Raw genomic sequence first — 25,875 nt, forward strand, 5'->3', positions numbered from 1 at the left:
ATTCTATCAAGGACAAGGAGCAAGGAAAATGAGCCACCCACCCAAATATGCCTTCAAAGGTACCTGCCATCCAGCCCAGCATTAGCCAAGAAAACAATCAATTATACACAGACTCTTGCATTGAAAACTCCAGGCTGCTTAGTGTTTGCAAAGTGCTGACTTGACCAGTTGCTTAGGCATCATAGGAAATAAAATTCTGACTGGCCATTTCCTTCTCAGCCTCTTCCTTGGGAAAACCCAACAGTTGTCTAGGAACACGGATGCTTTATTTCAGTTTTGAGAAGGAGAAAGAAAAAAAGAACTCAAATAAAGCTTCTTGTTCCTCAAGGGAAGAAGTAATGCTCTCACTTCTGCCTGAAGAGAAGCTGGAGTATTTACCATTTCAAGTGGTCACATGATGGTGGTTAGGGTTGGTGACAAAGAGGACAGTGACCTGATTTTACCCTGGGTGTCTTCATGTGGAACTTTACTCTGCCCTTCTCAAGCCCTACAGTAAGAGGCTGGAGAGAGGGTTTATCTACTCTTGTAGCAGCATGCCTGAAAGGCTCGGCATGCCTGAGTGTCATGAGACAAAACTGGAACAAAAAGGAAACACTTTGCTGAGAAGAGGCTGCATGCCATCACGTGGCTCCTCCTGGGAGGCTCGAAGAGATAAGAAATGTGGTTACAAGGATGGACCTGCATGACCCCTCCTTTCTTAAAGTTTATCTTAGTAGCCCCTGGGGCCTGGGTAGAGGAGATACTCTAAACACAGTTGCCACATGGTGATAAAAAAATTGTTGAAAGAAGGAAAGAAAAGAAAGAAAAGAAAGGAAAAGAAAAGAAAAGAGAACCAAGTTAAAAAGCAAAGCAGTTGGAGCTCTATGTGGTTGCAGAGTCAAGGCCAGGGCAAGGCTTCTGGAAGAGTGTGGTGTAGGTGAGTGCTACAGCATGCGCATCTGGGAGTATACATCTGCCAGTGTTGCTACAGAGCAGCAGCTTTGAAACCACAGAAAAGGAAGGAGCCAGGGCAGTCACAGTCATAATAAAGGACCAGAAAAAAAGTGACTTCATTTCTTTCAACAAACAACCTAGAACAGAGACAGGAGTAGAACAAATGTGTGTGTGTGTGTGTGTGTGTGTGTGTGTGTGTGTGTGTGTTTGTTTTGTGGTCCTTGGGGCTGAGCCCAAGGCAGGCCTGACCTACAAAGGCAGGACTCTGCCACTGGAGCGGTGCAACGCTTCCTCCGAAGGCAAACATTTCTGTGCAACTCAGGAGCCCATGTTTCATCTCTGCTTCATGTTAATCACAAAAGCAGACAAAAGGGCCGCTGTACACTTACGCTTTACAAGCTTACCTGGGGACTCTACCATCGACGTGTTGTAGCTGGAGGCTTGGGATGGACTTTTAAACCTGGGGGTGATCCTTCGAGGATGTGGTGTCACGAACAGCTGCTTTGGTGTCTGCCCAAATTCCAAAATTTGGGTCAGCATGGCTACTTTTTCATCAGGATCCTCAATGCTTTAGGAAGAAACAGTGTATTACATGAAGCACAAGGTTCAGGTTTCAACAACGCAGATCAGCTGGATCTCACACATCCACTACAGGCAAGGGCTGAACTTCCTCATACGCCTTTCCATAATATGTTCTTTCTTACATGATTTATTTCTACTATTTTTATTTATTTGTGTATGTGGGTGAGGGAATGCCACACGTGGATGGGTGCCTGAATAGGTCAGCAAAGAGCACCAGGTTCCTCAGAGCTGGAGTTGCAGACAGCTCTGAGTTGCCAAACATGGGCGCTAGGAATCAAACTCAAATCCTTTCAAACAGCAGCGAGTGCTGGCAACTGCTGCACTATCTCTCTGGCCCCTATTTCCGTGTTTTATCACCCTGAAAGCAAGATATAAATAATTTCATAATTTAACTTCTCAATACACATATTAAGAATTCAGACAGAACTTTTTTATAGTGAAACAGAAGAACCTTGTAAACATGAGCGTACCTGTTCAGGTCTACACCGCCTTCGTAGGTGAGGGGATGAAACACTGAAGGAGAGATACAGAGACTTTTGAAAAGATGTTCATTTAGTTGTATACACTCTGTTCAGAATGTAGCAACTTAAAACTGTGCTCAAAGAAACTAATTTTCCTCTGTGACACTGACTAATGTTCCCACTGTGCAAGTGCTAACTTGTGTTGTGTTCTGGTGAGCACAGCTGTGCTTGGAAGGCGGATGGGCTGTTATCGTGTATCTTCTTCCTTTAGAGAAGCGTGAGGTGAGTCACAGCACTGGAGTGACCGCACCTCCCTCGTGTCAGTCACCTGTGGACTCAGCTCAAGTACCTCGTTACTGACAGAGAAGCAGGCAGAGAGCACGAGACTGAGGAGGCCGACTGCTATGACCTTCTTCCTGCTTAATTGAAAGCAAACTTTGGCCTTCATGGGCATCGATGTCACTGTCCTATCAGAGATTCTACTTGGTTTGCAGAGTCTGGACATAGAGCCCAGGCTGGTCTTGAGTTCATGTTCTCCCTTCTTTAGCCTCCTGAGGTCTGGGACTCCAGCTTGTCACACTCACAAGACACTAACTGGGATATAAGTCAGGATCACATACCGTTACGGGCCCCTATGGCCTCGCTCCCTCTTTGCTTATAGCCAAATATCAGATCGATCCACTCATGAAGGTGTTCGGACACGTAATTGCTTTCCAAGGCATCCTTGTTCTTCTGCAGAAAGTCTTGGGGACCTGTCAGAGAAGATTCCATCAGAATTTTAGACCGTCTCTTTTGTATTTCCTTTCATTTCTTGTACCTATTCATTTGCACATAAAACTCAGAGGGACTTGCATGTTTCATATGTTTTTTCCTTTTAAAGACATACATATTTCTAATGAGTTTATTTTTCATCTTACATAGTTTTTTTTTTTCCTGAAAACAAGTGGCAAGGCCCATTTTTACAACCTTGAGATCTGTCACACGTATCAAGCTCCTTACCATGTAGACTCAGCACACTTCTGACTGGGATAGACAGAGTCTAGTGAGTTAGGTAGGTATGCTTACAACGCCCGAACCACACAGTGCAGCAGACCCCCCAGCACACTCCTGGGGAAGCACGCCTCAGGAGGCACTCACTTGAGGCCCACGCAGGAAGCTCCACATCATCCACCATCTGCCCTCCTTGTCTCTTCCCCAGATCCAGCTTCAGACTGTTGACCAAAAAGCTGACGTCTTCATCATAGAATTCTGGAATCAACTGTGAGTTGCGGGTTAGGGATACAACAGATGCTTTAAAGCATTTAGAAACCAAAGCCCCGCAGATCACCAGCTTCCTGGGCTACTTACCTCTTTAAAATCCGTTGCACCATCCAAACAGTTTTTCCAGGTTTCTGCAATACTAGACATGAAAAAGAGTGTGATTAACCCGAGCTATGGAGACAGCAGCAGCAGCTCTGCTCTGTGCCCTTCCACGGACTCCCCACTGTTCCAGGCTCTGGTGCTCGAGCTTTCTCACTGACACAACTTTGAACATCCATGTGAGCCAATTTTAATGCTTTCACCATAACAGAATTATTAAGAAGAATAAAATTTGGGGATAAAAATCTAATTGTCTAATAGAGAATAACAGTTTAAGTAAATTAGGGTATATTCAAAACCATGACACGGTGATTCTTAAAAGCACTGTTTTAAAACAATTGTATGGGGAAAAGCTGCTCAGCCTGCACAGGACAGGAGAATATACATCTAAAACTTCGTTCTTTGACCTGGCATTGTGGCATCTCAGCAATTGGGTGGCAGAGGCAGGCAGAGCTCAGAATTGGAGGCCACCCTGGTCTACAGTAGAGTGAGTTCCAAAAATCAGGGCTACACAGAGAAACTTTGTCTTGAAACAAAACAAGGCAAACAAAAATCTGTTCTAGGGCTTTAGAGATGGCTCAGTGGTTAAGAGCACTGGCTACTCCTCTAGAAGACCTGGGTTGGATTTCTAGCACCCACATGGTGGATCACAACTGTCTGTAAACCCAGTTTCAGTAAAATCTTCTAGTTCCTGTGGGCATAGCATACACATGGTATATATACAGACAATGTAGGCAAGCATTCATATGCATAAAATACAATTAGAATAATTAAAAACATGTTTTCCTATATATATATACACACATTATGGAAAAGGTTGAAAGAAATAGCTTGTTTTTGAGACAGGGTCTTACTAGGTAGCCCTAGCTGTGAGAGAACTATATGAAGACCAGGCTGGTCTACAAATATCTGCCTGCCTCTGTCTCTTGAGGCTTAAAGGTATATGGCTCCAGACCGTTCAGATTTTGTTTTTCTTACCACTTTTGTTTATATCTACAATTTTAAAACAAGCATACTATATATATATAATCAGAAAGTTTTAAAAATGGTAAAGTGTTTTATCAAACCTGTTGAACATCCTATCTGCATTATCAAATCTTCCATTTTGTAGACACAGCATATACTCTGGTGCTAGAGGAAAAAAAAAATCAGGGTTAAATCAGACTGAAGAGCTGTCTGAGAATCCACATGAAACAGTACACAAGGGCAGATGGCTCAGTGCTCAAAGGGCACTGCCGCCAGGGCCTCACCGATCCTAACGAGGTAAAAGAGCACGTAGCCTGGAGAAGAGTAGTGGCTCCCATACATGAACTTCGGCTCAGGCATTTCCTGGTATCGCATCTACAACGTGAGAACAAACAGCCCCATGTCGACTGTGCGTCGGTAACTGCCCGAGGAGTCAACCCTTAGCAGAGAGCCGGACACACCACATTCCCCATTCCTGTCTTAGGAACAACAGAGGGACAGAGAAAGTGCAGTTGTGATTAGCAGTACTCCTGCTGTGGACTCTCATTTTCCAGGGTTAAGGTGTTGCTGGTGCTGACATCCAACAAAACAGATGTAATTTTGTGTGTAGGGAGAGGTTCTGATGCTAAGGTCCTGTTCCTCAATTGGTTCTTGATCTGTTAGGAAAGAAAGTCGTGGGCCAATTGCTAGGCAGAAGTGGCAAGTGTGCCTTCTGGGTCCATGGAGGCAGGAGGGGGACAAAAGGCAGGAGTTGGAGTTCAGGAGAGAGGAGAACCAGGCAACCATGTGAGATCTCAAAATGGAGTGGCCACACAGACTGATCCTACTGGTGGGTGGTCAGGGGAGTTTAGCAAGTTTAGGGCAGGCAGAGGAGACTGAGATAAAAAACATTGGCAACGGCATGCTTTTCCGGGTGGGAGATATTAGCACCCAACAATTGTGCTAAGAAGGCAAGTTGTAAAGGAAAAACTCTGTGTGTGTCTTTTATCCTTGGATTCAAGGGAGGACAGGAGGGGCTGGTAGCGCAGTCACTTCCCAGAGCTAAAGGTGGGTGGGGGTAAAGATACAAACTACATTTGTGTACCTCTTTTGCAATTTATCAAACAAGATCTGTATGAAAATAATTCACATAGATCGTCTTCCCACTTCCCAAATTAAAGCAAAGCACACAGAAACAGGGGTCACAGCAGCAAAAGGGTGAGGACGTCCTGACACGGCGCACCTGAGTCTAGGGACTGAGCTCCATTTACTGAGCAAGCACAGGCCGTGACCTGCAAGACTGCTTAGAAGCAGAGAGCCCCACACAGTACCAGCAGTCTCTCCAGCCGCTCCGGATTTAGGGCTCCCACTGGCTTACTAAGATCTCGGAAGGTTGCAGGATTTGACAGATCTGTGGATATAAACACAGTAGCAGTATACCATTACTCTCCTGAAATGAGCCAATGTACTGGCTTCTACAAAGTAGTTCTAAAACCCGAGATAAGCCCACAAGTACTAAGCACCTGTATTATTTATAGAGCTGCAAAATCAAACAAGTAATCAACAAAAATAATAAAACAAACAAAACCCCAAACCAAAATCAAAACAAAGATGAAAAATCTAGAAACAAAACCACATTTACTTAAAAGTAACATCTATAAATGGGAGATACCTGGAATATGATATGCTTTTGCAACAGGCCAGATGAATCTGTAGTGAAGACACCTGCCATAGAGCCTGACAACCAAAGTTCAATCCCTGGGATCCACATAACGGAAGGAGTGGACTGACTCCCACAAAGTTGTCCTCTGACCTCTACATGGGTCCTGCATAGCGTATGTACTCCACCCACCCCAACCTCCAACACAGAGAAGGAAGGAAGGAAGGGAGGAAAGGAAGGAAAGAAGGAAGGAAGGAAGGAAGGAAGGAAGGAAGGAAGGAAGGAAGGAAAGAAGGAAGGAGCAAGGAGTGTCATTTTTAAATTACTTTATAATAAAAAACAAAGGAAGGCTAATTCCAAATAAAACTCAAAAACAAATTTCAAACTCATATTCTTCTGCTAAGGTTTATGTTATGTTCTATGTCTGAATTAGTGACTATGATCTTGTGCTGTCAGTAACATTAGAAAACCAATGACTTGAAAATTAACTAAGAATTATGATCTTATATTCCTAAACAATTTGTTAGCACTTTTAATGAGAAATTCAATTCACTAAATTGTTAAAAGAACTCTTTGTTCATAACACATAATTTTAAAATGTTATGATATAAAATTACAACATTAACGAGTTTTAGGAACATTATTTAAGGGAACAAGAAAGAAGTGTTAATGGCATAAAAATATGACAGTGTGCCTTGTGATAAGTGGCCGGAGAACACTTCTCTACGTGTGCCCACACTGGCATTTCCTGAGACGATCAGACGGGGATGAGGAGGCCGCACACATCGTGAGTGGACACATCGTGAGTGGACTGATCCTTTGGTTCATTCATAATGGATGTCATTGTTAGGAAGCAGTGAGAAGCAGGAGGCAGAGCCTTTGGAGAAGGTCACTGGGACATGTCTTCCAGCCTGTCTCCTTCCTAGCCCTCTGCCCTGTTCTCGTTCTCTGCCTCCTGGCCGCCATGCCTCCTGGCCGCCATGCCTCCTGGCCGCCATGCCTCCTGGCCGCCATGCCTCCTGGCTCTGCTTAATGCTTCCTTGTATGATCACTGAAGCCTCTGAACCCATGGGCTGAAATCGAGCTTCCTTCTTATAACTTGGCTTTCTCAGGTATTTCGTCATAGTAAACAGAGGCTGAGTGTAGTCACCTCTCATAATGTGACTGCGGATGACTTCCATTTCTCCTGTGATTAAATGGTCCATAGTAGGTAGATGGTTTTTTTTTTTTTTTTGTATTTAAAATTTCAATGTAAATTTAAAATAATAAACTAACTTGAAATTTTCAGTGAGAAACTTAAATATTTTAAAACTTGACACTTACACATAATAGCAGGAAGACTGAATTAAAATTATGCACGTCTTTTCTATGTATGACCTTCAAGAATGTATAAATACACATAAAACACTATATAACATTTGTCCAATATTTTGAAATGGAAACTGGCAATCTTTGGCGAGAAAACTGAAATGAGTCCAAGTTTGTCCTATAATGAGATATGATATAAAAGGAATCGCATCTGTGGTTTGAATATGCTTGGCCCAGGGATTGTCACTATTAGAAGGTGTGGCCTTGTTGAAATAGGTGTGTCATTGTGGGTGTGGACTTTAAGATCCTCATCCTAGCAGGCTGCAAGCCAGTGCTCTACTAGCAGCCTTCAGATGAAGATATAGAAAAACTCTCAGCTCCTCCTGCACCATGCCTGCCTAGATGCTGCCATGTTCCCACCTTGATGATAATGGACTGAAGCTCTGAACCTGTAAGCCAGCCCCAATGTCGTGCTTATAAGAGTTGCCATGGTCATGGTGTCCGTTTACAGCAGTAAGACCCTAACTAAGACAACATCCTTCCCTTTGGAAGCAGCTCCGCACTGGAACCCATGCACAACAGCACTCACCTAGCTCTGGGCTGCAGTAATCACTTATTATCCATGGAAACACCGGGTACTGGGACAGGTCATTGCAGCTGCGGTCCGCCAGGTTGTTGAGGTGGAGCAGGTACTGGTAGTTGGAGAGGTGCCCTCGCTGCCACTGCAGCATGTAGCTCTCGGCCGTGTGTTCTGCAGCATGGTGTTCTGAGGGGAGAGGGGACCTGGCTAGCTTAGACTTAATGTGTCAGAACAAGGCTACTGGGTGTGACCCCTTCTACTAGCTTCCGAACTGTTTATTGTTCTCACAAAGATCTAGGAAAAGAAATTATTAAGTAAACTGAACTTCTACCAAGTCACTCCCAGATATTACATAACTTTGCAAATCATGAGAATATGGCATGAATATACAAATATTGTGTGACAACAGCCGACAAGTCCACAGTGGGTAACAGAGATCTACAGCATGTGCTGGGCTTTGGCAGCTTTAAGAACCACGGCCCCTTGCACACACTGCCCCCACATTTTTTATGAAGCCTGAACAAAACCATATGGGCTTAACTAATTAATTAATTTTGTAGATTCTAAAGAGGGGGGCCACTGCCAGTATATCAGCTTCACATTCTCTATGATCTCAAAAAGAAAACACAAAGCTCCAAAGAAAAGGGGGATTTTGCAGCAGGATTAAGTGTCAAACCAAAGCAAACAGGAAGGAAAAATAGCCTCTTAGTGAGAACTTTAGATTCAGAAAGGCTGGGATGACTCAACTTCCCCACAAAGGAGTGGATTTGCCATTTTGTTTAGAAAATTCTGCTTTTCTGAATCTAAACTCTTCCCTGGACATATCATACAACTTAGCTCATAGGCTGTCTTGCTATTTATGTATTCTTACTTACGTTTTTACCAAGTTTATAATTAACTACCAGAAAAGGCTTTAAAAAATGAAGCATTTCTTTATTTTAGCTCTTGGAGCCTTGGGGAAAGCTTGAACAAACTGAGAAGTATGCTAAGACAGAGGGCATGGAGAGCAGGGGGGGAGGGGCTGCTGGAGAGCAGGGGGAGGGAGGCTGGAGAGCAGGGGGAGGGAAGCTGGAGAGCAGAGGGGAGGGAGGCTGGAGAGCAGGGGGAGGGAGGCTGGAGGGCAGGGGGAGGGAGGCTGGAGAGCAGGGGGAGGGAGGCTGGAGAGCAGGGGGAGGGAGGCTGGAGAGCAGGGGGAGGGAGGCTGGAGAGCAGGGGGAGGGAGGCTGGAGAGCAGAGGGGGAACTGCTGGAGAGCAGGGGGAGGGAGGCTGGAGGAAGGGGGAGGGAGGCTGGAGAGCAGGGGGAGGGAGGCTGGAGGGCAGGGGGAGGGAGGCTGGAGAGCAGGGGGAGGGAGGCTGGAGGGCAGGGTGAGGGAGGCTGGAGGGCAGGGGGAGGGAGGCTGGAGGGAAGGGGGAGGGAGGCTGGAGAGCAGGGGGAGGGAGGCTGGAGGGCAGGGGGAGGGAGGCAGGACAGCAGGTGGGGCGACCTTGGGGGCAACCTCAGCATTCACCTCCACATGAGCAGCCTCTCCCGCCTTAAAAACACCCTCTGGTTTGGTATTCACAAATTAAGTGAGGACGTGACTGGACATAAAAACACTTGAGTAGACTCTTCGTAACTCACTCAAGATGGAGGTTATTAAACTAGGGACATATTTAAACATATTCATCAAGAGCTTTGAAAACACACAAATGAACTATTACCAACGTAAACTCTCATTTCTCTTATTTTTAAGATATTATATCAGAGAACAAACAAGTGTAACTATGGTGAATGATGTCTGTTCTCTGAATTGCTGTCCCAGCTTCTTAGGTGCTTAACTCCCTCCAATAAACAGACACAAAGAGACCAGCAAACCTAGGTAGGTGGCAATATAAAAATAGAGGTCATCTCTGTCCTGAGGCTCATAGAACTTTAGGTATATGTCGGAACACAGGTCGTCTTCTGTGCAAAACACTTCCAAGCCCTAAAGAGTCAGAAAGAAAGACACAAAGAGCACAACTTTACCTGAAATCACACGTGCACACCTAAGCATCTATACACCTGAGCTTTCGACCTTGCTTACATTTATCATTTGATTCAAGAATATGTGTACCTATATTCATATGTGTTGTCTTAAAACTTCTTGAGAACAAGAGATATACCTTAGGCAAACTATGTAATTCTCTTCAGTACCAAATACTGCTACTAACAATTGCTTTTATGAACTTACAATTCTGAAATTTAAAATTAGATGACCCATCAACTCACATTCTGTCCTGTATATAAATGTTTAGCTTTCTTGTACATATTAAATAATCATGAAACATAACAAATTAATAATCAAATAGCCCATTTGATTATGGTTATAAGAAAAAAAAACCTCTGAGCTGACTGTCTTCCCAGCACTTGGGAGGCTGATGTGGGCGATTGTGAGCTCTGGGCCACCTGGTCTGTAGTGTAAGGCCAAGTCTCAAGAGAAAAGGACAAGCCTCGTGGGCATTAGGCTGGCACACTAGAATGGGAAAGATGGCAGGGAGGGCCCAGATGGCCCTGGGTTCAGCCTCCTGGCATTAGCTAGTGGAGGTAGGAAGTTAATCCTGGGTTCCCAGCTGCTTTCTGTGTCTGTGCAGTGGCTGAGGTGGAATCAAGGAAGACGAACCCACGGGAACGCCATCGCTTGTCGCTTTGCTGACTGCTCTCCTACAGCAAGAGCACAGATTTCCAATAGTATCTGTCTTCCTTGATTTTCTCCCAACATTAGAAATGGCCAGAAACTAGGTAGCAGAGTACTTGAGTTTCACAACTTAAAAGTACAAACAGTGAGCTAGTTATGCTCTGCGAGAGACCATGAATTTATACTGATGTCAATTCAAAGCCCCGTGGAAACATCCACTCGGTGGTGATTCATTTCTAAGATGCACATGTGCGACAAGCGCACGTGGTGTGTGCGCAGGAGGGCGTGGTGAGAAGCAGCAGCTGAGTGCGCTAATGGTTGTCTTCCAGGTTTCTCTTTCTTCCAGCTGCATTAAACGCTGCGCTGTGTGCCTGGACGCTCACTCGAATACAGAACTCTGAGCGCCTGCCCGCCCAGGCTTCCTGAGACCCAGCGGCAGTGGGTGCGAGGAGGGAGGAAGACTCCCTCTGCTCTGCAAACACTGGTCCAGCCTCAGGCCAGAAGCTCTGAAAGTTCACGAGTGAGAAGCCTGAGAACCCTCTAGTCTTTTTGCTTTTTGAACAAAAGCTATTTTCTGTGACAGAACCTCTTGTTTGCAGACACATTATTCTCGCATCCATTTCTTGCTTTCATATGCTCCACACCACACACTGTGCTCCCAGGCCTGTGCAGGGGCCTGTAAGCCAATCAGCGGCTACACTGCAGGCTTGACAATCCCCGTGGGAAACTGTACAGCGCCTGAACTCACCAAAGGCATGAGGCCGTGCCTCCTTTTGTAAATGCGCCGGACATCTTGCAGTGTTATCTGGACCACAGGTTTCTTTAAAAAGCACAAAGAGAGTGTCAAGTGTCACCATCGTAGCTCAATTAGAAATTGTTCGGCTGTATCATACAGTAGGGAGCGAAAGAACCACGATCCTTGCCTTCCCAGTGTGCTGCAGGTAAACCCCTAGGAGAGATCTTGGACAAATAATAACCTGGCTTTACATTCTGTTCGGGCACATTTCTAAACCTCGGCAGTAATCTCAGATAATGGTACCTTCAGCTTTCGGGTATCACAAGGGTTACTGTATAGTGTGGAAGATTCCGGAACGAGCATAGATAACTATTCAAAAAGTTTGCTCTTTTATAACATTGTCTGTCTGTCTGATTGTCTGTGCACCTTGGCGTGTATGCATGCACCTATGTATGTAGGGCTACGTGTATTTTGCACTCATCTGTGAAGGCCCGCAGGGATCAGCAGGTGCCCTCTGCTCTCTCTCCTCCTATCCTTTGGGGCGGGCTCTCTCTGGGAACCGTCTCCACCTGGCTCTGCACTGAGGCTACTGTGTGCATGGGATACCCTGTGCTGTGGCTGCCAGGGTTTGGGCTCCGGTCCCAATGGCTGGCAGCGCAGGCTCCTAACTACCCAACCACTGCTCCAGCCCTGAGTTTCTCTAGGCCTTGCTTTGTCCTAATATCTTTTTTATTTTAAAGAATTATGTTTTTCATTTCCTTAATATTACAAGGTATTAAAGCTCATAAATTGAAACTGTTTCTGTTTTAAAGGAAAAGTGTTTTGATTCTCTGGAATTTGAAAACAATAGTAAGAAAAAAAATCAAAGTTAGAAACTATTGTATGCTTAGATGAAGGGCAAGGCTTCTCCAGTCCTGCTCCCAGGTGACGGGAAGCCAGGCTCTGCCAGTGAGGAAGCCTGGCCGCGGGTCTGGGAGTAAACACATATGCACTGTGTCCCCTGAGGCCGTGGTGCCGTGCATTTTCTGCAAGTTTTTGACCAAAAATAGTAACGGTAGTAGCCAGTATCAGAGGACACCATGCCTGCCAGCCATGCACCATGTCACTGGATGTTTTGCTCAGTATGTGCCACCCTCTAGTGGGCAGAGCTGTTATGACACCATGTCTCAGGAGCTCAGAGCCATTGAGCAGCCTAGACAATTTCCAGGGCATACTCCACAGAAAACATCCCCTGTGGTTAAGGTGCCCTGCAAGTGGCACAGCTGTGTGGCCAGAGAGATGGGACTTGTCCTGCTATATAATAACCTGGTTTTACATTCTCAGAAATAATGGGTGCACTCAGAAAACGCCCATCTCTGGATAAGCAGCAAGTCTTTACTGGTGTTAGTGTAGAGATCTGAGTTTATGTTCACTTCCTGGCGTAGATTGAGGCCTAGCAGTCTTCTCAAAGAGAAGATGGTTTCTTAGATGGTGAGAGGGGTCCTACCGCTCCTGACTGTGGCATCTTGCATGACTTCATACGAGTTGTGACAACCTTACACCATCACTCAAGGAAGACAAAAAGCCACTGTCTGCAGTGAAGGAGAAACATGCATTCCCCCTTCCCCGATGCTCACACACAGGCAAGCACACATAGCGGATCAATTTCTCATCCACCATAGTACTTCCCTGGTGTCTTTCTCTGTAATTCCTATCAAAAGGATAAGTCTCATCCATAATCAGGGGTGGGGGGTTGGACTTTCTTTACACACTTCTAGATGCAAGGTCCTTCAGAATGGCTGACATTCAGGAGAGTGTGCACTGGACTCCAACTGCACAGGGCACTAGGAAGTCACAGTGCTACATGGGGTTTCCAGATGACTTTGGCCTTCCCTAAGATGTGAGGGCACAGCAATTATGTCAGGTTCCTGGAAAATTTAACTGAAAGGCAGAAGCAAGCAGAGTACATGGCCCCGTGCTCTACCTACCGGGTACCCATTGAGAGGCTGGAAATACAGGGTGGTGTCCGTGATGCACACGTGCCCAGGGTTCGTCACCAGAGGCGTTACCATCTCTGCCTTGCACTCCATGTGCAGCTTTTCAGAAACGCTTTGGAACCTGCAAAGAGGTTTCCAGCAAAAGTAAGAAGAGCTAGGAACTGATCCACCTCCCAGGCTTAACCACAACCTGAACGTGCCTGCTCATTTGTCTCAACACTACAATCATGAGGCGGCTGCTTAAACAAAGTTAACATGCTTCCAAATGGCATAATGCAGGCCCGGTTCTTATTCACTGAAGAGCTTACATGTCACAGAAACAACATCTCCCAAATGACCAGTCCCGAAGCTCGTCCTACATGGTGACTTCCTGCTTTCTACCATGGAGACCGACTTTTAGAGCTGAGAGTGGTGTGTGCCCCTCTATGCCAGCACCAGGGAGGAGGCTGGGGCAGGAGCCTGGGCTGCAGAGAAGGCCCCAGCCTATCCTTAGCACACTTACTTTGTCAGGGTCAGAAGGCGTAATTACAATCGCTTTTATGTCAGTTTCATTTCTCCATATAAAACCACTCAAAGATGCCTTTTCTACTCCTAAAATGCTTAACTAGAAAACAGCCCATTTCTGCTACATGAATTAAAAAGTAGTGTGGAAACAAATAAATTATCGCTGTTTCAGTGTGATTACTTAGTGAAGTAACGGGATCAACAGTGACTCTCAGGGGCCTAGAAGGGCAGCTCGGGCCGGCGGTGTCCTCACCGTGCAGGAGCCCTGGGCCAGTCCTGCCCCGAGAGAAGGAAAGAAAGAGATCTCGTTTCCAGGACAGGACACTGGCACAAACTCTCCTCTAACTGAAAACGTGAAGTCCTTGTCAGTCCTTAGAACCAATCAGGCCAGTTTGAGCCACATAGCAAGACCCCCTCTCAAAATAACAGTAAAAACAAACAAACAGATGAACTACATTAAGTACAATTTCGAAGAATAGAGTATAATTACATAGTTTTATCTACAAATTATAAAAATTCTGTAAGAAAAAGTATCTTCTTATAAACACAGGATCACAGCAAACATGTGAATTCATTCTGTGAGGTCAAGAGAACTTTGTACCAAAACAAATAATATTGAAGAATGACAGAGCAATGTTCCCAGTAGATTCATGCAAACACATCAGACTACATGCCAGCAAAGCTACAGAGAGGGACACACACCACGATCTTAAATAATATTTTTACATAGTTCATTTAATATTAAAACAATCAATATAATTTATAATACTAACAGAAGAAATAAAAAGAAATGATCTCTAAAAATATAAGGCCAATATAAAAAAAGAATATATTACATTTCTATGCCAGTAACTGTGGAAGAGAAATGGAATCAAGCAAATACATAGGAATATATGGGGATACACACACACACACACACACACAGACATACACACAGACACACATATCACACAGATACAGATACACACACATATACACACAGACACACACACAAAGACACACAGACACACACACAAAGACACACACAGACACACACACAGACACACAAATCACACAGATACAGATACACACACACACACAGACACACACACACACTCCTGTGGTGCCTAAGCTCCTTATCTGCAAGGACACAGAATTTGCATGACATATAGCCACCGAGTTTGCACACTGAACTAGCAAACTGGAAGATTGAGAATAGCTAATGGCTTCCGCATGCCACAGAGGAGCTGCCTTGTTGCACTTCCAAGGGGATAACGACCAGAAAATTGCTTCAACACAATGTTCACACACAGCAGGGCAGTGACATGAAGATGCCAGTGAGCACGGCAAGATCCACAGGAAACTGGAAATACATTAACACACACCCAGGAGTCACAGGATATCTGTGGTCAGTAGATTAGCCTCTAAGGTTGTCACAATTTGAACCTTTTCAACATAAAAAGTAGGGAAAATATAGTCCTGTTTTCTCAATAAGAGGCATCTCTTCAAAATTATGATGAAAGCTTATGTGTGCAAGTTTACTATCCCCCCCCCCTTTTTTTTTTTAGAAATTATGAACCTAACAAAAATATTTTATATTATACTGCAAAGATTCCCCCTCTAGATCCCTCAGTATAATATTCTGGATTCTGGACAAGTAAATTAAAATGTTCAAGTGAACTACTTTTTAATTTTCTTAAGATTTATGTATTCCATGTTGTGTTCATGAGTCTTGCCCACATGTGTATCTGTGTACCACATGTGTACCTGATACCCTAGGAGGTCAGATCCCACAGATGTGGAGTTACTGACAGTTTATACCACCAGGTATCAGTAGTTATTGTAAAGATCAAATACTGCAGAAGAACATGACATAAAAATATAGGCAAGTAGCCCACATCTAATAAAAGGCAAGAAATAAACAAGAGACCAGGATAATAAAAAAGCACCATAATTTTCAGAAAATGTATTGCATGCTTAATAAAGCCAATAAAATCAATGGGAAACCATTAGAAGAATAAGTGTACTTTCTTGGTCCTGTGGGGAATGATAGGAAAGTACTTGGTGCAATTTGAAGGGCCAAAGAAGCCTCTCCCGAAGAACTGACAGCTAAGCTAAAATCAGAAATCCCCGTTAGCCAGGAGCAAGGGGCAGGAACAGGCCCTATGCGTGAGAGACAAGGGGCTGAGGTGAAGGAGCAGAGGACAGAGGCCGTGAGGGAACATGAGGGAACATGAGGGAATGTGAGGGAAGTGAGGGAACATGAGGGAACATGGAGGAACGTGAGGGAACGTGAGGGAACATGGAGGAACGTGAGGGAAGTGAGGGAACGAGAGGGAATGAGAAAGAACGGGAGAGAATGGGGGAACACGAAGTGTGTGACCAGCACGATCTGCTCGGTTGCAAGCAGCCAAAGCCTGGAACTCACGAGAGCAAACATCCATGTGGAAGTATGGGCATTGAGCAAGCGCCACCATGGACGAGGCGGAGACCATGCCAGCCTGTCATCGGGTACATTATCAGTTCCAACAGTCAGGTGAGCAATGTGTTCTTTACACGGGACAACATGTGGTATGTCACTGGGCTCAGGGGTGACGAGGAATGAGGAGGAAGCCAAGCCCTGAGAGGATGGACTGAGGATCGCTATGGTGCACTGGGCCCCTCACAGTGGAGAAGGCTAGAGAGATGGCACAGTGGTCAGGAAGGAGGAGGGTAGAGGAAGCTCTGGGATGTCTCTTCCGTAGGCTGGACCATGCCCTAAGAGGAGCAGGCTCCGAGTAAGATGATGGCGGGCAGGGGCAGCAGCTCTGTCTGTCGCTAGGACCACACCCAAGGCCTCACTCGTTTCAGGCAAGTGCTCTCTCACAGCCCTGCATTCTAGTCAGAAAACAAGGCCTCGAAACCTTACCTGTTTTTGTCAAATGATGTCCTAGCCAGGCGTGACTGCAAGATAGCTGTTATCTACAAGAAAGCCATTTAAAAATATGGATGAGTCTAAGCGAGATACAGGGAAGTTAACTCCTAATCAATACAGTGATTGCTCAGGACACTCACCATGGCCATTTGGTCACCAAGTTTATCCAGGCAGGATGCTCTGTGCAGCTATGATGTTACAAACACACGCCATTAGTTTTCATTGAGGATAATTGCAAGTCTTTGTTTAGAAGCAATGGGAACTATCCATTACGTGGTCACTTAGTAACAGTGAAGACTCTGATATGTCTAGCTTTTCCTACTTAAATTTTCAAACTCAACAAATTGAAGTAAAAGCTGCAGCATGTGTAGAAAAGTAACAATTACTTGTGTGATATGAAATAAGAGGTTTCTTGAGCGTGCCTTTAATCCCAGTACAAGGGAGAGAGAGGCAGGAGGGAGGCCAGAGTCAGTCACATGAGTTCTCCTGCCTCAGAAACCATAACTGAAGAGTAAACTCAGGGGTCCTGGCTCGGTCTGCTCTGCGTTCTGTGGGTGCCAGTGTGAAAGGCTGGCTTACCTGTAACAACGTCTCCACAACATCTTCCACCTTCCCAGGGACTTCCAGTTCGAAGATGTACTCCATTTTTCCCTGAGGAGGATGGAAGCAGCAGTATGTCAGCCTGGGGCTTTAAGAGCGTCTGCATAGCAACTGTCAATCTCTGCATTTCTTGTGGCCCAATCATGTTGACATCACAAAGTCAGTCACAAAAATGTTAACGTATAGCATTTGTGTTTGTCTGTGAAGGAGTATCTGAGTGGAATTCACACCCGAATCACTAGACTGAGCCAAACAGATTGACCATGTAAGTCTTTTGTGTCAAGGTCCAAGAAGAACAAAAAACCAAATTCTCCCCCTTTGTGAGTCTCCATGGTGGGACACCGGTTCCCTTCCCTTCAGACACACTGATCTTACACTGTCGGCTCTCCAGAGCCTGGATGTCTACCTCATCTCATGTGTTAATTCTTTGTAATAAATTCGATATATCACTCTCTGTCTCAATTTCCCTCATGCCTTCGTGTACACAGACATCAGACATGTACGAGCACACATTTGCACAAACATACACTCGTGTACACACACACACACACACACACACACTCATACATAAATGGAATATCCTGATAATCTGTGTTCTCAGAGAACCCTCCCATGAACTAATAGCTATGTGGCTGGCAGTTGAAATACAACTCTGTACTTCAGATGGTCTCAGTGGAAGACTTGCCCAGGAATGCTTTCAACTTGAAAGGAGGGTAGTCTATTGGCCATAGGGGTTTTTTTTTGTCAAGGTGTAGAAGCAGTATCACAACAAGAGAACAGTCACAAGGTGAGACACACTTCACAGGTAGGAAAGGACAGTCGCACATAGTGGATGTGAAGTGTATATCCATGCTCTCTTGTCTATTAAACTGCATAAGCAGTTTGTGTTTCACACGCTATGGGATAAGATACCGCAGGCTGGCCTGCAACTGGAGCAGACTCAGCATTGTGAGCCTGGTTTGCAGAGAGAAGGTGCCTTTTCTAACTCACAGAAGTGTCTGTCATTATAAGGAGCTAGCTACATATGCCCCTCAATGTTGTAAAGTCTCCTTTTGTAGGACTAATATTATCACAGTCTGCTGCAGTGCAAAGGATAAAAACAGGAGAGGTCAGAAAGGCCTAGGCTTCCTTGATAAATCCTTATATTGTCTACAAAGTTAAGACTCACAAATAAAAGACTGAGTAGTCAAATACAGGGTACACTGTAAACCACAAATATTTCTTGAATACTATTAAAAATAAACTTTCAGTAATGTTAGGCAAAAAATTTCAGCAATATATAATAAATATGCTTACAAACTTATACATTGAAGCTTCAGTTTCTTTTTTAAAAAGATGTGTTTATTTTTATGGTGTGCATATGGATACTTGGGCTGCATACATGTCTATGCATCATGTGTGTGCAGTGCCTTAAGAGGCCAGAAGAGGACACAAGAGCCACAGGAACTGGACTTACAAATGGTTTTTAGCGGCCAGGAAGGTAACAAACCCTGGTCCTCTGGAAGAGCAGCCAGTGCTTAACCCCTGAGCCTTCTCTCCATTTCTTCCACTTCTAATATCTCTAAGCTTTTGCTATTAGGACTAAAGCCTGTGAATTGCAGGGGTACTTTTGCAATAACTGTTAATAAACTTTGAAGTACTTGGTATTATATTTTGTTAGAGATGTTAACAGAATCATAAAAATCTTGTGGATCAAAATCACTACATAAGTTTCAATAATACATGAGAAACTTTACTTACCCGTTCTATCTTATATGGTGCCACGATATTGTGCTCTTTAATAAAATATATCTGAAAAAGACAAGTCAACATTGAAATAATAATCAAATGTTTTCACTTAAAGAATTCCTATAAAGATACTATGAATTTGATGTTTAAATTGTTGTTACACAATCTCTATTTGCAAAGATACCCATATTTATATTAGTATGGTTTTAAAGTACTGACTTTGAAATCGCAAATGTTATATTAAAAGGTGAATCATCAATAAGTGGATATAAGATGTTTTGTAAATGTTATTATTTGTATAAAATAGCTGATCACATAAGGCTAGGAAGTTGTCAGTTCAGGAGAGAGCTTCCTAACAAATGTGAAAAGCCAAGGCACGGAGGTATGACACATTCAAAGACATCGAGAGATGTGTCCCCTCAAGAGAGCTGGCTTGCGGTGTTTGCACGAGGCTACCACTCCACCTGCATCTACAGCAGTACAGAAGCCACACCACCATCTCCTGAGTGTGTCAACTGCCTGGACAGTTATTTCCTGCTGTCCCCCACAATACAGCACCTCCCCTCTCTGCTGCCCCGGCATTTCAAGGGCAGTTGTTCTAGCAGGGTTCAGAATGCAGACACTGCTCCATTCCCGTGAGTGTCCACTAACTGCTCTGAGGAGAACTTTCCGTGGCACCCTCTTCCATTTCACACAAGCCACAGGTGGCCGCACTGTTGGTGTCACACATCCTCTGGCCACTTGTCTCACCTCTGTGTATCAGGACTCTTTGCCAGAGCTATTTGTGACTTCTTTGGGCTCTTAACCGCCTTTTGTCCCACTAAACTACTGAAGACACTCCTCTGAGACCTTCAGGTCACCAAACCTCATGGTCAATTCTCAAGCTGCCCTAGGGCTTAAAAATCATTAGAAACTCCAACTCTCCATTTATCTTTCTAGCTTTAGCTTCATGAAACCTAGACAAGAATACCCTGGCGTCTGCTCCAAGTCTCTGGGAGGTCTATAGGCAGCCCATTCCTCAAATCCCCAACGAGCTATTCCTCCCTATCTGCCCCTGACCCTGGCCTTTTATTTCAGTAAAGGGTAGCCGGATCCCGCTGGTTGGAAGTCTTTCTGGGTGTCCTCTTTTATGTACTGTAACTATGTCATCAGCACACTGCCAGGCTTTTCTGCAGACAGACAGACAGACTAGCTCTCACCATCCCGACACACACAAAGCACCACTGAATGTCCCCAGGATCTCCTGGCTCCTCTCTAGACCCTCACCAGAAAGACTGTGAATACATACAAATCAGGTCGGAGTCTTTCTTCGACCTCCCAATGGTTTTCTTATTTGCTCTGACTCTAAAGCCTTCCAATGGTTCAGAGGTCATCACAACAGTGTTCCTGCTCCTATTCCTTCCTGTAGTATGTGCTCGGCTCTCAATCTTCTGATGTTGACCAACTCCTATGTCTCGTGACTACTGCTGCCTCACCTGCTGGCACCGGTCAAGTGGCTCTTTCCCAGTGACCCTTTCCTAGCCACTCATCTAAAGTAGCACAGCAGTCTTCCCGAATCTGCACCCCCCCTTCTATCTGCTCCCATCTCCTTCATAACATACACCACTAACACTGGAGGAGAGATTTCTTTTCTTACCATCTATCTCCCCTAGTGAATATATGGTTTAAAACTAATATTTATGCAAACACACATAATACACACACAAACATGTTATTCCATCATCAACTACAACAAAAACCCTGAAAGCGAAACTCTATACCAAAACCTATTTCTTGGTAAAAGTCTTGGCATATGAAACTTTAAATGATCCTTGAAGGAGTAGTTTGCATCTAGGTACCCCTGATTTTGAATTGGTGTGATCGGAAATTTCTTCCCAAAACTATTAAAAGAAGAAGGATTTTGAGCTTTATTTCTAAAACCAAATTATTATAACTTTATTACGATGGGTAGTTTTCTTCAGGAAAGGTTATTTTTAACTAGAAAAAGTACCTTTTCCTTCCAAGATATGGAAGACCCCCAACAAGCTCAAGATGTAAGAAATATGAACTGTGCACACTTGCTAGGGCTGAGAACAGCGCCCCCTCCACAAAGCGCCAGATGACTGGAGCTGTTGGCACCTGGGCATTAAATAAGAGGTTGAAGATAGCTCATGAATCTTTTCTTATTTTAAAATTGGAATTCCAGAAGGTACTAACAGAAAGTTACTTAAACCAAAATCTAGCAGATTTCATAAGATAAATGTCAACACATGTTTAACAGTGTTGTAGGAACCGGGGGTTCAGTGAGTCAGACAGCTGGGGTTGCTCTTGCTACCTGCCACTCTACTCCCAAGATGCTCTAGGCACTGTCCTATGCGAATCTCTGGACCTGGTGCTCAAGTGCAGTCGTGTTCCCCACAGAGCTCCTGCGCTCATTTGACCACAGAATGAGGTTGCTCTGGGCGCTTCAGAAGGGCACAGAAGGCAGCCCACAAAACACATCCTTGGACAATGTATATGAAGTTGCAAGTCAAGGGGACAAAGAAAGACCTCTGCCTTTCCTTACTTAGTTTTTTTCAGTCTACAAACTAATTAATGTTATGCCAATAGAAAACTACATTTTAATTTGTCATGTGATGCCAATACTGATTTGAGTACGACCGTGGATGCATAAGTGAATACAGCATGTATCTGCAATGAACAAACTACGATACTCTGGTCATTCCTGAGGGGAGAGACTCCCTTTCCTGAGGCATGCTGGGCGGTCACGCACAAGCCTGAGGTCACTCAGGTGGCCTGGCCCTGGCCTCCACCTTTACGCTGGGAGGCCACAGAAGGAACTGCTACACTTTCATTCCAACCCTCCTATGACAAGCTCCTGAGGAAACACTGCAGTTCTTATACTTAGTAAATACAGAGGACCCTGTGGGAAAATCTCATTTTTTAAAAAGTCTATTCTCAATGATTAAATTCTCAAAGCATTTAACATCTATTGCAAGTGTTTTCAGTTGAGACTTATGTAAGAGAATAATTTCATCAAAAGTATTATACACATTCATACACAAAAATCCTCACACAAGATTGGAAAAATACATACTAACATTTTAGTAAGTATTTTTACTAAGTGCTTCTTACCTGACTGAAAATGAGTGAAATACCTGATGGTTTTGCCCTGAAATAAAGATTAAAAAAAAAATCAGACATGTAGCATTTTTTTTTGTTGTTGAAATAAAAGTAAACGTGAAAAATGACCTACTTAGCAAAGTGTTTATTGGCTCCATTTTCTCCGTGTTTTCCTATTTTTAAACAGTCTCTCAAAGGAATCTGGATAAAATTGAGAGAGATTATTATAGAAATAAGTAAAAATGAAAGTACACACACACACAATTAGGAATGTTTCTGTTCACATTTAAAACGCCGTTACCTTAAGAATGGGCTGAGATATTGCATCTGGTTCAAAAATTACTGATTTTGAACATATCTTTAAGGAGCCTCTGATTTTCCTGGAGCCAGAGGAGAAGAGACAGATTATCTGATGAACTCTAGGACAACCTCAAAAGTTATTTATTTTAACTAGAACATCGATTGCTATCAGCTAATGAAAGCTTGGCAAGGAGAAAGGGTGTGGCAGGGTGGTGACAAGCCACCATGTCCCTTTACCTCCGCTCTCAGGAGGCTGGAGAGGTACACACAGGCTGAAGTTATGGCTTCGCTTGTTAAGTGCAGCCCCACTAATTGTTATCAATTATTAACATTATCATTACTGCTATTTTGAATCTTCACAACTGCTCTCACAGAAACGAAGGCTCAGAGGCAGTGACCCACGCTAAGTCTGTGATGACGTCATTCTCTGCACCTGGAAGAACTACCCAGAAGACAACACTGAACAATCAGCACAATTGATTGACTAAAAGCATTTTTGTCACAGAAAAATTGTTTGAATTTTATATACAAGATAGCATAAACAATGTGTTCAGGAAACTCTACTTCGTGGCAATAAGCAATTTTAAAGACTGTGGATGTGCTATCGTACAGTCATGGGCGGGGTTGAGCACTTCCTTAGTTTCCCAGGACATTCATATGGCTTTACTATACTTTAAGGGAAAAAAAATATACAAGTGTCTTAGAGGCTGTTCTTAATTTGGGCCAATACACATTACCTTTACTACCTTTTATCAATTGATTCTTATCAATGATTAAACCAAGACCATAGCTTACCATGAAGTCAGACACAGGTGAGGGAATATTGAATGTAGCTATAAAAAAATTATCTGAAGATCATTTCCAAAAGTGCATTTATGTGCAAGTGCAATGTTTAGATGTTTTTTCACATGTATGTGCATGTGTGTGCTCATACTTGCATGTGTGCAAATGTATGGGGAATGTCCACATACACATGTGCACATGCATGCGGAGGGCCTTGGGTGAGGTTGGAGTTGTCCCCCATCGCTCCTGCACCTTCCCAACAGCACCCAGAGCTCACAGCCATGGCTGGTCCCACTGGACAGCTTGCCTCACTGCCAGCGTGCTCCGGGGAGGCCCTCTCCGCTGTCTTCTGAGGCTGTAGTTGCAGGCAGCAGTCATTCCCACCCAGTAAGTTACATAGTTCTGAGGGTCCGAACTCGGTCCTCGAGAGTGCACGAAGAGTGCTTTAACCACTGAGCCATCTTCCCAGCCCTTGCTTCCTTTATAATCACTTCAGTGCCAGATGAAAACTTCTCTAGCCCAAAACTTCACTTTGTCCATCCAGGGCTCTTGGGTCACCCTATGCTAACTGCAGATGCCCCTGTATACCCAAGGTTCTAGCTCTATAACTTCACCCAAATCAGATTTTTTTCAGAAAGCACAAAGCTAGGACTTGCTGTGTACGAAGCACGGTGCTGAGTAGACGGAGATGAAAGGCTGTGTAGGCATCATGTTCAGTGACTACATAATCACAGATGTGTTAACAGGAAGATGCTTGAAAGTTGCATGCAAAAACTATAGCACTTTATATAAGGGGCCTGAGCATTCAAGGTCTTGTGTATTTGTGAGAATCTAAGGAGAAAAATCTGTGTATCTGTATATAACTTAGAAATCTAAAGTGTCAACAACAAAACAAAACAAAACAAACACACACTAGGTTGTTTAGTCTGAGGACGTTCTCCCAACTTCCAGAACCACACCCTCTCCTCTTGTGTGGAAGGATGCGTCACTACCCGACAGACCACTGAATGGATGAATGGATGAACTGGGCCAGCGGACAGAAGGCCACGGTTCAGCTTACAACTCTGCTTCCTCAAAGAGCTTTGAAACTTGACATTTTTCATGTTGTTACATCCATTTACTTTTAATATGCACATGTACCCAAGAGTAAAACTTTTTAATAGTATAAAATTTCTAAGTATATGCAAATAGAATAGAAAATGCTCAAAGACTATTCACGTAATTTTAGTATTTGTCAACATGTGGTTATTTTTGCTTCTTGTATGAAGCCCTCCTTAGCCCTGCTGGTCTACACACAGACCTGTTACAGGACACCCTTCCATGTAAGTGTTTGAAGAAGCACTCCTTCACTCCTTCCTTCACTCCTTCCTTCACTCCTTCCTTCACTCCTTCCTTCCTTTTCTTTGTTTTTTTTTTAAGATAATATTTTTATTGATTTTTTAGGAATTCCACACCACGAACCCCAAGCACCCTCATTTCCCAATCCTCCGGTCTGCCCACCACCACTACACAATGATCTCCTCTCCTCAAAAAAAGAAGGAGGAAAAAAAAAAAAAAACCAAACACGTCCAATTTCTGTTGCCTATAAACTCACCGGAGCATGGTCAGACTCGGGTGGCCAGACCCTTAGAGAAAACTAAGCCCTTCTCCGCCAGATGCACTGTCGAAAGCCATCAACTGGGAGAGCCACACCTCAGCACCCTCATCACAATTTTAAGACTACTCTTTAGTTCTTAATGGCTTTCTGTCTGGGCTGCTACTTGGTTTGTTGTTGTTGTTGTTGTTGTTTTGAGGTTTTTTTTGGTTTTTGGTTTTTGGTTTTTGGTTTTTTGAGTCAGGGTTTCTCTGCGTAACAACCCTGGCTGTTCTGGAACTAACTCTGTAGACCAGGCTGGCCTTGCGCTCACAGAGATCTGATTAAAGGTGGGCACCACCACTCCTAGTTTACTCTTCACATTTGTTAATTTAAAATAATTTCCCTGTGTCATGACTTTTGTTGTCCCCTTTGCAGTACCAGGACAGAACCCATATTGCCTGGAAACTTCTAGAGAAGGGCCCTTCTCTGCAGCAGCAGCTCAGTCCCCAGCCCCACAGGTGTTGCTTGCTACCTCTGTGTGATATTCCTCTGCCAGGTCCTTCTTTACATTCTCTGTGAGATAGATCAGGATATGTTCCCTAACCTGACAATACCTCAGGCGAGGACGCACAGTGTCTACAGCAGACACACGGGACTCAGGCGAGACTAATCTTGATGTGTCCATTACAAAACTCAGTTACCTCTCCCCTATGGTCTTAGCAGCCCTTGAAGATTATGATACACCATAATTATGGTATGGTCTCTATGAAGAGCCAGACAGAGGTATCTTTATAGATCATACAGTCACGGGGTGATCAAACATGGGCCACACGGAAGCAAATGGCAGTGAGTGCTCCCAAGCAGCCAGTAAAAGCGGATGACCACTCACATTGGGTCCACAGGCTCCATGCGGTCTGGCCCCGCATGTGGATCCATTGCTCCATCGGGGGTTAAATGCTATCACTCCATTATATTCACTAGCTAGAATTTTCCAGCTAAGAGTAAATTCATTTTAATTAGCAATTTAGTGACACTGAAGTACAATTTGTAGAAGGAAAACAAAATTCAAAGACAAAAACAGGCTTTGGTTCACAGCTTTCAAAAACTCAAACAAAGCAACTGGATCTGTTTTTACAGGAGCAATTAGAAATTGCAATTATGGAGAAAGCAGATTTTCCCCCAGTTCACACTGTA

At 44.1% G+C, this 25,875-nt stretch overlaps 1 protein-coding gene across 1 annotated transcript in view; it reads right to left on the reverse strand.

The window, feature by feature from the left end:
• The window catches only part of Nsmaf (neutral sphingomyelinase activation associated factor), a 56,100-nt gene that overhangs the window by 17,457 nt on the left and 12,768 nt on the right, over window positions 1-25,875 (reverse strand). The window contains exons 3-21 of the mRNA XM_052176036.1: window positions 22,324-22,402; window positions 22,156-22,223; window positions 22,035-22,071; window positions 18,933-18,983; window positions 17,172-17,243; window positions 16,733-16,780; window positions 16,587-16,639; window positions 13,187-13,316; window positions 11,232-11,303; window positions 9,685-9,793; window positions 7,838-8,014; window positions 5,612-5,691; window positions 4,586-4,676; window positions 4,403-4,466; window positions 3,324-3,375; window positions 3,114-3,234; window positions 2,597-2,728; window positions 1,986-2,028; window positions 1,338-1,501 (exon numbers count right to left, since the gene is read on the reverse strand). Coding sequence (XP_052031996.1) covers window positions 1,338-1,501; window positions 1,986-2,028; window positions 2,597-2,728; window positions 3,114-3,234; window positions 3,324-3,375; window positions 4,403-4,466; window positions 4,586-4,676; window positions 5,612-5,691; window positions 7,838-8,014; window positions 9,685-9,793; window positions 11,232-11,303; window positions 13,187-13,316; window positions 16,587-16,639; window positions 16,733-16,780; window positions 17,172-17,243; window positions 18,933-18,983; window positions 22,035-22,071; window positions 22,156-22,223; window positions 22,324-22,402 — 1,643 coding nt within the window. The remainder of the gene's footprint in view (window positions 1-1,337; window positions 1,502-1,985; window positions 2,029-2,596; window positions 2,729-3,113; window positions 3,235-3,323; window positions 3,376-4,402; window positions 4,467-4,585; window positions 4,677-5,611; window positions 5,692-7,837; window positions 8,015-9,684; window positions 9,794-11,231; window positions 11,304-13,186; window positions 13,317-16,586; window positions 16,640-16,732; window positions 16,781-17,171; window positions 17,244-18,932; window positions 18,984-22,034; window positions 22,072-22,155; window positions 22,224-22,323; window positions 22,403-25,875) is intronic.

Source organism: Apodemus sylvaticus, chromosome 3 (genome assembly GCF_947179515.1).
Source record: "Apodemus sylvaticus chromosome 3, mApoSyl1.1, whole genome shotgun sequence".
NCBI classification, from domain to species: Eukaryota; Metazoa; Chordata; class Mammalia; order Rodentia; family Muridae; genus Apodemus; species Apodemus sylvaticus.